This window comes from Festucalex cinctus, chromosome 6 (genome assembly GCF_051991245.1).
Source record: "Festucalex cinctus isolate MCC-2025b chromosome 6, RoL_Fcin_1.0, whole genome shotgun sequence".
NCBI lineage: Eukaryota > Metazoa > Chordata > Actinopteri > Syngnathiformes > Syngnathidae > Festucalex > Festucalex cinctus.
Genome location: NC_135416.1, coordinates 15,172,116 through 15,186,422, shown reverse-complemented (window position 1 = coordinate 15,186,422; position 14,307 = coordinate 15,172,116). Strand labels below are relative to the sequence as shown.

At 38.9% G+C, this 14,307-nt stretch overlaps 1 protein-coding gene across 5 annotated transcripts in view; it reads right to left on the bottom strand.

Moving 5' to 3' along the window:
• Positions 1 to 4,837: 4,837 nt before the first annotated feature.
• sgcz (sarcoglycan zeta) overlaps positions 4,838 to 14,307 on the bottom strand; it is a 273,737-nt gene continuing 264,267 nt past the window's right edge. For all 5 annotated transcript variants that reach the window (XM_077525222.1, XM_077525226.1, XM_077525223.1 and 2 more), the window contains exon 8: positions 4,838 to 8,208. In XM_077525222.1, the coding sequence (XP_077381348.1) occupies positions 7,999 to 8,208 (210 nt within the window). In that variant the 3' untranslated portion in view covers positions 4,838 to 7,998. The remainder of the gene's footprint in view (positions 8,209 to 14,307) is intronic.

The window sequence follows — 14,307 nt, the reverse complement described above, 5'->3', positions numbered from 1 at the left end:
CTGTGGACACCATATGGTGGAGAATGATTAATGCTGATCTGGCATTTGTGGCAAAACGCGCACAAAATCTGGTCTACTACAAGAGCAGATTTAAATTATTCATAAATGAAATAGGATTCCAAGAAGAAAAAGCTCCCCTAAATGATATTTACATGTGTTACACAAATCTGTGAGTCTGTGTGTGACTTGGCCTCTGCCCAGGCCTGGTCTTACACACACAAAAAAAACCTGCAAGAGCAATAAATAATGCTCACTTGCAAAGCAGCAGGCAATTCAATTCTCAACTACTTTTTTTTTTTTTTTTTAACAAAAGCGCAGCGTGATTGAATGTGTCTACCAGCTGAATTCGGTATTTAATTTCCTTGTGGTCCCAAGAGTCGTGTCTCTCTTTCCAATTTGTCCTCCTCATGAGATCAGGATCAGGGACTAAATGAAGGGCTTTGGCCAGATTCGCTTGCCCTTTTAAATCTCTTATTCTTTATTTCTTTATAAAGTGTGGAACAATTTCTAGGTAATTTAGACTTATAGGTACGGTTAATTCAAATAATTTCCATTTGAGTCATTACAATGGTAATTTCCAAAGTATTTTTATGTATAGTGTCACAGTCAAATCAGTTTCAATTGGCACATACAATTTTAGATTTGACTATTATTTAGGTGAAAAAAAACTGTACTTGAACAGACTTCATACTGGATGTGACGTTAGTGCACCTCGGTAGATCTGGACTGCAGTTATCTGCTTACTCAACATCTTAACGTACAATCTTGTGAACAAAAGACTTAGATTTGAACCTTAGAGGGAGTCAGTGACATTTGCAAGTCTTTACATTCAAACTTCAAGCTACAGTGGAAAAAAAAGTAAGAAGTCAAATTGAATCAAGTTTTTCTTTTCTTTCTTTCTTTTTTTTTTTTTTTTTTTAGCTTTATTTAATTAAACAAGTTGGAAAGTCATGTCATGCAGCTCAAAATGTCTCTCGAACACTTTTTTGTCAATCAAAACAGAGACGAAAAAAGGAATCACACTCACATTGCGGTTCAGCAGCTCACTGCTCGTCATTATGAAGCACTATAGCGAGGTAAGTTCGGATAAACTTGAAAACTTTTAAAGCAAAGATTTCAAAAAATATTTATCCACAATAATTTTATAATATTATAATTATAGTATAATTTTAACGCACTGATTTTTTTTTTCACTCACTCATTCACACACGTAAGCTTCTGTGAGTGAGTGAGTGAAAAAAAAATAAAAAAAATAATCCGTGCGTGCTTTCAAATTCACGCAGCTGACAAGTTCGCCCGGCCCCGTTTGCGACACGCCACCCCCCGCTCTGCGATTGGCTGGAGGGTTGTAAATACTGTCTTCCCACAGAAATGTCCCTCTGTTTACAAAACAAACACAAAATGACAAAATACAGGCTTGGGAGGTGGGGGATTAGGATGAAATTACCACAAAAGATTAACAAAAACACAGATGTGTAGACTGAGAGAAAGTTGACGTGTGTACATCCTGTATTTAAAAAGTGCATTTTCCTGAGTGAATCCGGCAGACAGCCCCTTTAATGCCCATAAAATCCAAAATATTCTGGCAATTGTTTTGATATTTTCAGAGATTGAAGTTGACATGAATAGAGATGTGCATGTGATTTTTGGTGACAATCGCATTTTGGTGATTAAGTGAAATTTAGCTTTTGTACAGTTAGCACGTCCGCCTCCCAGTACTGAGGACTCAGGTTTGAGTCCAGGCTCCGGCCTTCTTGGGTGGAGTTTGCATGTTCTCCCGGTGCCTGTGTGGGTCTTCTCCGGGTACTCCGGTCTCCTCCCACATTCCAAAGACGTGTGGCAGTTTAATTGGGCGCTCCGAATTGTCCCTAGGTGTGCTTGTGCGTGTGGATGGTTGTTCGTCTCTGTGTGCCCTGCTATTGGCTGGTGACCAGTTCAGGGGTATACCCCGCCTGCTGCCCATAGCCAGCTGAGATAGGCTCCAGAACCCCCGCAACCCTTGTGAGGAATAAGCGGTTCTGAAAATGGATGGATGGATAGTTGTGCTCATAAGTTTACATACACGGCATGTAAACTTTCAAGAACATTTGTATTTTGAGGTCTATGTTGTCACCCTCATGAAGGGTATCGTTTTGATAATGGCCCGACAGTGCACTGTGGCGTAAACAACGGTGACTTATTGCATCTTAATATGATCAAAAACATAAAACATTGGAAGCACTTGAGGCATTTCATCTTGGGCATAAAAGAAAGATGTCCACATGAAATGCTAGACTTATTAAGGAAACTTACAAAAAAGCGTTTTATAAACAAAGCGAAGCTGATGTCAATTCTGTCAATATACCAAAAAAATAATGAGCCATCCACTTACACATGTATAGGTAATTGGTTTCAAATTTCAATAGGAGGGTTACAAGCACCGGGGAAAATTATACTTGCATTTAAAAAAGAAAAAAAAAAACATGAAGTGGGCCATAAATCCTGGAGAAAGTGAGTAATTAAATAAGAACAGACTGTTTTAGTATCACCTTTATGTCTGTGCTACTTTGATACCCCTGACAGAGGGATTAACTCCCACCATAACAGGCCTCCTGAGGGTCGTTTGCTTAAAGAAAATCCCTACTTTTTTCTTTTATACCACCTCCTGTGGAGAAAAATGATAAAAGGAGATGTGGGTGTTAGGCTCACAATCTATTGTACAACCCCGTTGTGAGATGTGGAGCGAACACAGCCCAGACTGGATAGTTGTTATCATGAATAGATGACACCAAATTAATTATTCCAACGATATTACATGGTCGATGGTTTTACTGGGATTAATTAGAATATGTCAAAAAAATTGAGAGATAGAGAGGATGCATCCCACGCGAATTGTGTGACTTTGTCTTTGTATAAAGTAAAAATGGTTGTTGGAATAATTCAATGCCAACCACAAGCTTACCTTTTTATTTCGTACCGGAAGGATGTTTAAATTGTCTGACAGTTTCCATTGAAACAGGCATCTTACCATATATGTGTTATCTTGTCCCACTTGTCATGGTGAAAGGCACTTAGAGCGAACCACACTTGGCTTTTGATTGAGAAGTGATGTATTTCAAACATTCCATAATGTCTCTCTGTGGATGATATCTAGTTGTATAGAGAAAAAAAAAATCTACTCCATCCCCCACTGTCTTAATATCTGAGAAAGTATTAGTATTAGACTAAATGGAGCTTAATGCTGTATGTCGACTGTTTGCCATATGACAGGATCATTGATATTAACTATGAAAATTGAACGGTACTACCGCAGTGATGAAAACCAAAACAAGACCAAAAAACAAACAAACACTCACCATGCTGTCCAAGAACAATCTGTGAACATCAATAACAATTGTATCACACAACTAAGCACAATTAAGGAGACTAAAGAGAAATGGAGGTGTGTTAAGCATTACTGAGTGCACATGCACGGCTCACGATTGGGGTTCTAGTTCAACCCAAATCCTTGCAGGCCTTTATGGACTTTCCTGTAAGCAATGTGAACGAAAAGCGCCTTCTAAATTATTCCCAAAGTTGGAAACATACAGTTGACCTAAATGTCTTCTAAAATGAACATTTAATTCGGCAAAGGAAATAGTCCAAACAAAATTAATTAATTAAAAAAATATACTTAAAGAGGATTCCCCCCCCTAAAACTTAGTTCCAAGTTGCCCTCATACATCTGTGACATTTGTCCATCAAAATATACATGATAAAGAAATAAAGCACATTTAACATCCATTCATAACTTGCTAATGCTTGCATACATTGTAAATTAAGTCCATTTGTGGAGGATCTCAAACCTGTAAAAAAGTAGGTGGCCAAAATATGCCTAATTAAAATTAAATACACCTGTAAACTAACCACCAGAGGGTGCAGTTGCAGCACAAATGGAAAACAAGCTGGCCTGTTTAACGGATGTGCTACTTTTCTATTCGACGGCGATATTGTGGCCATTTGAATATCGCGATATTGCCATTATCTTTACCTCACAATGCGATAATTACCATATTGTGGTGGTGGTGTTGGAAATATATATATATAAAAAAAAATCTCATAAATATATATATATATATATATATATATATATATATATAAATAAATATATAAAAATCTCATAAATATATATGTATATATTTATGTATATATGTATGTACAGTATATATTTGCAAGGCCCATAGAATATTGTTTGATTGATTTTTGATTTTGTGTTGATTGTTTTTTGTGTGTATATATATTATAACCTCTGAGTTTTCTGCTTTATCCATGTCAGTATGCCAGTATGGTCGCCGCCCTCCGCCATCTTGAATTACTTCGTAAACAATGCACAGCGTATGTCATTATTGGCTCAGCAGCGTAAGGTATTGTAGTTTATGTTGTGGTTGGCTGAAGCAAGTGAAAAGTAATGTTTTTTAATGGAGATGTGGTGCTTTAAATATCATAGCATAACGGCGACAATATTTTAATATTGCAATATCACGATATTGCGGTTTTTCTTACATCCCTAATCGTTACATATACATACAGAGCTGGCCACTTCCATTAATCATCAATTCCCGTCATAAAAATACAAAGAATGAGAGGGACCGTCTGTACTCACCCCGATTGAAGGACGCAAATCTGTTTCAGTGTATTTTTATGAGGCTTTGCGTCATTGTGTACTGGGCAAAAGATAGGTGTCTTCATTGTATAACTTAAATAATGGGTAATAAATAAGGCCTAGTTTGGAAGGGTTTAAAAGTATAGTTTTGAAAGTACAATGTAGATGATAAACCACAAATATGTGAACAGAGAGGAAAAACTGATGATTCAAGACTTGTTTTAAAAAACAATATCTTCATTTATTTTGTTATTTTTATTGGTATTCTTATATACATGGCATCATTTGTGCTTTTTATTATCAAGAGTAAAACCATTTAGAGAACAAGTCAGAAACAAAAAAAAACTTAAAACCAGAATTGTATAATTATTTTTTTAGTTGGATATACTGCGACTACAAACCCAAGAGGGGAGGGTGGTTGTCCGGTACGTGTGAGTGTGTGTGGTTGGGGGTCAAAAAAAGGAAATGGGTAGGCCAATAAATAGGTTGACACTTGCAGATGTCCACTGAAGGGATTGTGAACGTCCAGACTGGGATGTGCTTTTACCAACAGCAGCAAAGGCACCTGTGTATCACTTTTGTAAAAAAACAGAGTCAGTCCATCAGTCAGCCTCAGGGCCTGAATCCTACTGAGCACATACTTACTCAGTCCATTGCCCTTCAGGGGGTGGGGGGGATGACACCTACTCTGATTACTCATCATATTCACATCATACGTTTCCTATCATTTAAAAAACAACAACCATCACAAATATTATTGTGGAATCTCTTGAGTTGTTTTATAGTTTGCAGAGCTGTTGAAAGGTCAGTGAGGATGGATGGAATATGTTCCTTAGGCCACTATTGAGACATAAGTATTGGGACACCTGGCCAAGACAAAAAATGGCAGAAAATATGAAGTTGCATCTAAAACCTGTCACTCTTTTGGGTTGACTTGCAATTTATCCAAAAGGTGCTTGATGTGGCAAGTTCACCACACCAAACTCATCTGACATGCCAAAATTGCCGCACATAGCATAGATTTGTCCAAAATGTGTTGGTAAAATGAAAAATTTAGAGACAGGGCGAAAGAACACCAGTCCTACCACAGAGTAAATCATTTTTTAGAAGTGTCCCAAGACTTCCCCCTAGTTAGCGTAGCAGAATATCAGATGAGTAACAGAATGTAGTGAGAATATAAAGACTGATCGCTGGTTAATAATTTGTAAAATATTGAAATTATGAAGATCAAAACAAAACAAATCCATAATTGGTGGAAAAGGGACTACAGGATGAAACTCGTAGGCTGTGTCCACATTGTAACAAGCTAAAGTTGGTGATATATTCAGAGGCGAGCATCGTCATTGACTGGGATTGATGATTGATGGAAGTGCCCACCTTCAGCACTTTCAGCGAATGATTGAAAATGCGAAGCCTAAAAAAAATTCACGGATTGAAAAGGACCGTGTGTACTCAAGCACACACCAAAAGGTGGGCACTTCCATCAATTGGATATATTTAATTTGCCTGGCCAACCTATGACCTTACCGGCGTGAACATTAATCAGAATAATGTGTCTTTTTTTTTTTCCCCACTTTGGTCCTCACCAGAAAACAAATTACAAATGTAAACACACCCTTAAGCCCAATTCACACTGGCTGCGGAACGCACACGGTGCGTTTTCCGTACGGCAGCTGTTCGGTCACCTCAAATCTACATGTCAATTCACACCGGCTGCAGTGCGGTGCGGAACGATTGCGGCAATGCGGAAGGTTTCCGCAAGCGTTCTATTTTTTTCCGGACGCCGCATGCGGATTTTCATGAAGTTCAAGAAATTACACGAGCCAGACAGGAAGTCGGGCATCTTGCATCAAGGTAAATCTGGTATATTTCGAAATAAAACAGTTTGCAAACTCGTTTTCTTTGGTGGAGGAGGGAAGCTAGCTAGCTAACTACATAGCATGACATGAGTCGGACATTTAAGACAAAAAATCAGCTCAGAATAAATTAATGTACTTACCCATGGTAGAAGATTCATGGCAGAAGTCCCAGAAATAATATTCAAAAAGCATATCGATGTGACAGCAGGCAAGCGTAACAAGCGACTGAAAATACACGGTTGTTATCGTGTGAACTCAACTCTCCAGCGTGAACCCCCATGATCTTGTGGTCTGGCGGGTGCAGATTTTCCGGACATGCAACGCAGGCGGTGTGAATTGCAGTCCGAGCGAAAGCCGTTCGGAAAACGCACCACGTCCTTTCCGCAGTCAGTGTGAATTGGGCGTTAAAGCCCATTAATGTGACCTGAACTGGATTATACTGGTGCACTGGTGTGGTGGTCAAACCAACACCGTAGCACTTATTTGTCTGTGGTAACCTGAGCCTGACAATAGAAAGAAAGAAAGAAAGAAAGAAAGAAAGAAAGAAAGAAAGAAAGAAAGAAAGAAAGAAAGAAAGAAAGAAAGAAAGAAAGAAAGAAAGAAAGAAAGAAAGAAAGAAAGAAAGAATGAATGAATGAATGAATGAATAGTGGACACAAAATCCTACTGTTGAGCTCTTAAATGTAAATCTAAATAAAAGTGTAAAGTAGTGGAATAATTCAAGTGAGAAAAGAAATCCAGTGCTACACAGATAGTATGATGTGAATTCTGAAGCACAAGAGCATCCTTTGCAAACTAGTGACACTATAACGTGACTGAAAGGGGTGAGGGGTGGGGGGATCACTCATACTTTAACATTTGGATGGAAATACCAGTGGGGTAGGAAGGGGAAGGCCTTTCTGGTATAGCTTGGTCCAGTAGCTAGCCTCAGCTTCCCACTAGATTTAACACGAGTGGGAGCTACCCACAGCTTGAACACGTGATCCTCAGCTGAGGTTTACCCACGGTCCGTGTCCGTGTTCCTGCTGGTGAGGTTGCAGTCATTACCGTTTGTTTGTTTTTTTGTTAGCTTTTTGGTCATTCGATGAACACGACACTTGCTTCAACATCTGCTTTTGTCCGATGACCGTTTATGTCGCACATGAGAACATAACCTCCACATGAGCTTCGATATCTGATAGTCCAACATATCCGTGTCCTTAGCGTGGCATCTTTACTTGTCACTGGCCCAATCCATTTTAACAGCGAACTGAGCTGGTGGTCAATTCTCTTTTATCCTTGTTCATTCAGTTCGTTAGCTGGAACCGCCTTGACACAAATCCACAGCTCACGATGATTGGTGCTGCCAAGACTGTATCCATTTTATACGACTAGTTGTCATATTACAATTTATGACAGCTTGTCTTTTGGCTTGCACTAGCTTTACCGCCAGTATTGATCCATTTGATTCAGTTTGTTGGCGAGCGTTAGCTTCTCTCCAATGGTCCATTGTTTCTCGTTTCTGCCGAGCTTCTACTTTCAGCTCCAGAGACAAAAGTTACTTGTTGTTTGGCAGGTTGAGCCTTTCTCAGCAGGTGATAGGTAGAGCTTGCCGTTAGCGCAGGCGCACAGTTCGTACACACCTGTCTGTTTGGTGTAGGTGGTACCTGCAGCCGCACCTTCCAGTGGGTCCGCTGCACTGCCAAGGGGAATGTTGCCCAGTCGGACGGTGTTTGCGTCTAGAAAGATCTGGGGAACATAAGAAGATATTTAGCCTTGGATTGTTGAGAGAGAATGAGGACAATAATGCATATTGTAATATCCTGAGGGGAAGAAGGTTTGATTTACAAACATTCATTGGGAGAGTCAGCAAAGGAAATACTACAGAAGTCTTCTGAGTTTACAGAATAGCTAAAAATGATGAAAAGGACATGATCACTTGGAGTGGTGAATCACAACAAAAAAAACTGTTGGAATGCAAAAGATCAAGATTAACTCTTTTACTGCCACACGTTATCAAAACGTTATCAGTCACGTCATCCATGTTTCATTGTAATTTGGCAGCCCATTGAAGAGATACAATGCTGCCATCTGGTGGCCATAGTTAGTGAGTGTTTTTGATTCTACAACCCATTGACCAGGCAGCGCTGCACTGAGATGTTGCACTGCCCATTGATTAAAAAAAAAAAAAAAAAAAAAGTAGTTGACGTCATTTAACGTTTATGGCGGCTTACATCGTGATTTTATTCATCGTGATTAAATGTTTTTGGCAGTCAAAGAGTTAAGTAAAATCATGTACATATGCAATTGAGTTTACAACATTACACAGTATTTCACCACAGTTGATGCAATATTGTGCAACGAGTTGACATTCTTTACCCGCAAGGTTGTTTAAGTACAATGATGACCCTGTTTTGTGCACCGTTTTACACTTTTGTGACCATTTTTGTTAAAAATATTTCCTCACCACTTACGAAACAGTTGTCAGAAATCAAATACTGGCCAAAACTTGAAGAAACTTGTGAACAGGAATGCCAGTTCAATCAAACATTCTAGATCTAGCTTCGGTCAGTTTGGGCTTGAGGCCAGTTGAAGAGGTTAGACTGGCCAAGGTTTAGATTGATCAAGCGTGATTGGAGTCTCTGAAAATGTTGTGGAAAGTCTTCTCTCCATACAGCAATGGAGGAAGATGGAAAGATGAAAGTGGTATTTTACTTAGCTATTTTCAAAAGATGGAAATCTTAAGAATAGGGTGGCAGATAACACTTTGACAGCATGATGGGAGAAGTGATTTTGGGGTTTTGACAACAAAAAATACAGAGAAGAGACACTTCAGGAATGTGGAGTGAGATGAATCGATGAAAGAGATTACAAGGCACGAGGGTGCACTAAAAAAAAAAAAAAAAAAAAAAAAATCATTTGATGAACATGATTGTCATAGCACCCAAATTCCATTTAAACAAATCATGTAAATTTAATCTGTTTTCATCATGCTATTTGGGAAAAAAAAGAAGCAGACTTTCATCAATGCAGTCTCAACATTTTCATGCATTCAATTAGCAAGTTTGTGCTCATTTCATCCTGCCAAATTAGATCTAATTCAGTTTGTGAAACTTGTTAGTAAAAAAAAATAATTGAAGAAGATGCAAACGCCACGAAGGAAGGCTGGAGCTGGGATTCTAACCAAAAACCTGTGAACAGTGAGGCGGTCATGCTAACCAAGCAGCAAGTAAAATACAAATGAACTACTAACAAAATCAAATCATTGACAACATGAAAGAATACTATTCAACCATATGCCTGACAACTTGATGGAGAGAGAAAGGACATGTGAGGAATCATGTGAGAAGCAATTAGTTTGACTAATGATTTCACTCTGGCTGACGGGGACACATCTTGATCCGTTTCTAAAACACGCACATACGCATCCACACGGTCTCTCTGCAGGATGAAGCGAAGCGGAGTTGCCTTTTAAATATCAGTGTAGCTAAAAGCAGAACATCCATCAGCCATTAACCAGGATCAAGATATGTGGGTAACCAGAACATTTTAAACAGTCTCAAAGGGTTTCAATTATTAACATCCTCTTCTCACAACACTTCCTGTGTAATGACATGAGATTTACATGATTATGTACATACAGACATGAACATGTAAAAGCTTGAACCGTCATTCATTTGTTGTTTATCTCACTTTCTTCATTAGAAGAAAATTGATTAGGCTAAAGTCCTATAAATCCTTAAAAAACAAAAAAAACATCTATGTGCACCATGCGTGAATAGGAATGTAAATAACACACAATCTCCAATTGTCAAGGTATGTCTTCATCACATACTGTACCTGTTGCACACCTGTCATCTTCGCTATGAATCACCAATAAAATCTGCTCAGGCTCGGTTATTGCCTTTCGGAGGAACTAACTCAGTCATGGTTGGCAAGATGGCCGAAATGTGATTTGACACAGCATACCCGCCCAGCATAGCAATGAGATCAAGAATAAACTAGGGCATTTAGATTGCATGGTGGGGGGATGAAGAGAGAGGATTTTGTTTATGTAAGTTAATACATTTGGTACCTGAGCCTTCAGTGGGACTTGCCATACTTGATCCACCTCTTATTAACTCATTCACTCCCTGAAGCCAACCCCCTTCGCTCCCAGCTGTTTTACTGGATTTTGACTGATTTTGCAAGGCCCACAGAATATCGTTTTCTATTGCTATAAAAACATGGACCCTACCAAAGAAAGATTAGTCACTTATTTTATCAGGAAAAAAAGTATATTTGTGTCTTTTTCCGGTTTTCAGCAATTAGTTTAAGAATATAGCTAAGTTTCATCATTATTCACAAATCTGTTGAAAAGATTGGGAAAAAGAGCTTGTTGCAACATGGGCCTGGTTGATTGCATATACTCTGCTGCCACCTGGTGGCCATTTATTTATTTATTTTATTTTTTTTGTATGACTACCATTGTTTTAAGCGACCTCTTCATGTCAGAGGGTGCATCAAAGTATTCTGCATGCTCTAGCATTAAACAAAATCCACACAAAATTGTAAATACATTTGTGGGACCTTGGCAATATTTAAAAGAGAATGTTTTTACACGTTTTGGGGAGATAAGTTAATACTACCGCTACCATGTTGCAATTTTAGGAACCACAAGAACTAAACAAAAGCACAACTGTGCCACGTATAGGCCAATTCCCTGGAACAGTTCAGAATCAGACTATCGAGTAACTTGACAAAAACAAACAATTGTTATGAAATACGTCATACTTAGAGATGTTGATTATTGAATGGATTAATGTGACATCACTATGACATGTTAGTCAAACTTGCCTGACCAAACAATAAGAGGAAAATTCTGATGATGGGCTTATTTGAAATTCGATAGGTTTAAGAAACAGTCACATTGCAAAGAAACTTTTTTTTTTAAAATTAGAAATCAGATTGCACAACTGATTCTGCAGGCTTTCATGGAACAAATGTTAGAATGTCGGTTGAATATATATATGTGCAATAGTGGTGAGGATGGTCTTTACTGCTTTTGAATTCCTCTTTTCTCGTCCATAACACTGGAAATACATAAGGCATTGGTACTGGAAAGATAAAGCGTTAAAAATCATTGGATGCTAATTATAAAACTGCAACCAGGAAGCTGCAATTTGTGTGTAGAGACGATGTTTACGCAGAGAAAAGGATCAATAGAAGAGGCAGGAGGTGAAAGTGAGATGGGAATAGACGCACCTGAACAGTGGAGGTGGAGGGATGGACGCATGGAAGGGTGTTTGAGTACGAGCAACAGAAAGCAATTGTTGTAGTTTAAATTTGGATTAGCAGTGACATTTATCCCAAATGAATGTTTGGGATAAATGTCGTGATAGGTTGGCCTGTCGGTTACATGAAAGGACTGATGTAAATTTGTGTCAAAAAGTAAACATTGGGCCTTTGTGGATGCACATTGTGATTAACCTATGGGTAACTTATTTGGTACTTGTCCTTGAACATATGTTTCTTTTAAAGCAGGATTTTAAAATGGACTTTGATACTTACCGTATTTTCCGCACTATAAGGCGCACCACATTATAAGGCGCACCTTCAATGAATGACATATTTTCAAACTTTTTCCATATATAAGGCGCTACAGTAGAGGCTGGAGTTACGTTATGCATCCATTAGATGGGGCTGCGCTAAAGGGAATGTCAACAAAACAGTCAGGTCAGTCAAACTTTATTAGTAGATTACAAACCAGCTTTCTGACAACTCCATTCATTCCCAAAATGAATAAACAGCTGTTTTATTATTTTCTCTGAGGTAAAGTATTAGTATTAGCTAGCGAACCAAGATGGCGGGATCTTCTGCGCATGCGAGTCACTGATCGTGCAGGGTCACCGATAGCGTCTTGACAGCGAGACCTGTTGCGGCTCAATATTGATCCATATATAAGGCGCACTGGATTATAAGGCGCATGGTCAGCTTTTGAAAAAAATGAAGGCTTTTAGGTGCGCCTTATAGTGCGGAAAATACGGTATTTTGTTTAAATATGGTCAAGGTTTTCTATATACTGCGATTGGCTGGCAACCAGTCCAGGGTTTCCCCCGCCTACTGCCCAGAGCCAGCTGAGATAGGCGCCAGCACCCCCCGCGACCCTTGTGAGGAATAAGCAGTCAAGAAAATGGATGGATGGAACGATCACATTCTGGAAGGGGGGTCCCTTCAGCTGAGATTTCCCCCTTTTTTTTTTTTTTTTTACATGTGGTATACAAATAAACTTAACTTGACTATGAGTTTTGGGAGACACAATGTAAATGGAACAACTCACGTTACATTAAGACTAAGGAGACCCTTATGAATGACAATTTGTTTGGTCTTGCACTTTGGTAAGCTCAAACTATAGAGCCATACTACAGAACAGAATATGCATTTTTAGAACTTTTTTTGCAGTCAACATTAGCTGTTGCCATTACTGACAATGTGGAACCAATAAATAATAAATAATTCAAATTAAAATGAATGTGTATGACTCTCATTAGGATACACCTACAACAGACCAGAGCAACAGCACAGCAGGGCTCGGTATCTGCCCCCCCACAATTACTCTTCTGAGAAATACCATGAGAAAGGAAGACGGTTTGAATCTGTAAAAACAGATGAACCATGAAATGAACCTCAAATGAACTCTTTGCACACTGCAATAACAAAAAACAACAGCGACAGAACAAAAAGGGAGAATCTGGGAAGAATGAGAGGAAAACGACAGGATCAATCAATCCATTTAACACACATACAAATTCCACCCTACAAACCATCATGTTTGCACATGTTAATCACCACAAGTAATTCAGCACACAATGTTCAAACTCTGCTTTGCCAAGCATCAGGTCAACTTGTCACAAATTGTCATAGCCACGAACCCAAACAAACCACAAAGCCGACAACAACACAAACAAGTGGGAGGTGGTGACGCTATCTGAGTGTATTACACACACCATTAGGCTTACTGAATGGACGGCCAGTGAATTGAAGCTGACAACAGACGGAATGATCGGAGCACAAAAGAATGACCAGTCTGCTTGACCGCATACTGTACATGTCACAAGTGCAAATACACACTGTGAGTAAGCAGTAAAATCGAAATGCAATGGACGTGCACGTCGAAACATAGTTTATAAAAGAACTGAAATAAACAGAGAGAGTAGGGAAATAAATCTCACCATATATACTACTGAGACATGTTCCAGTGAAGGCAGACATAATTAACAGAACTAAAGAATAATTAAAATGAAAAACAAGTTAAAAGAAGTGCCTAGGCTGATCAAAAATTCACAGGCTTAAAACGTGTTGAACATTAATTAAACATTTTTTTCCAGCAATAGCATGAATTTGTTAAACTTTTCTCAAATAATTTCTTTCAAAAGCCCAACAGTCATTCATTCAGATTGATCAGTTCTTCTTACGATGATATAAAAGAACGCCTGCAAACAGTTTGTTTTGCTGAAGACAAGCAGATTACAGAAATGGATTACTGGAACCATGTCCTGTGGTCTGACGAGACCAAGATAAACTCATTTAGTTCAGATAGTGTCAAGAACGTGTGACAGTTATATTGTAACTATTGTCAAATGGTGGTCTGAATGTCATAGTCCGGGGCTGAATGAGTGCTGCCAGCATTGCCAGCATAAGCTGCAGTTCATTACGGGAACCTGCATGGATTCCAGCAAATCTGTTTCTACTTCTGATATGCCACGGACTTCACCTCTCACACAATGATTTTATAGGGAATAGAAGCCGCTTCAGTTGGAGGAGAATCAAGTCGACTGTGTTCACATCCACGATGGAGCAAAAGGCCTA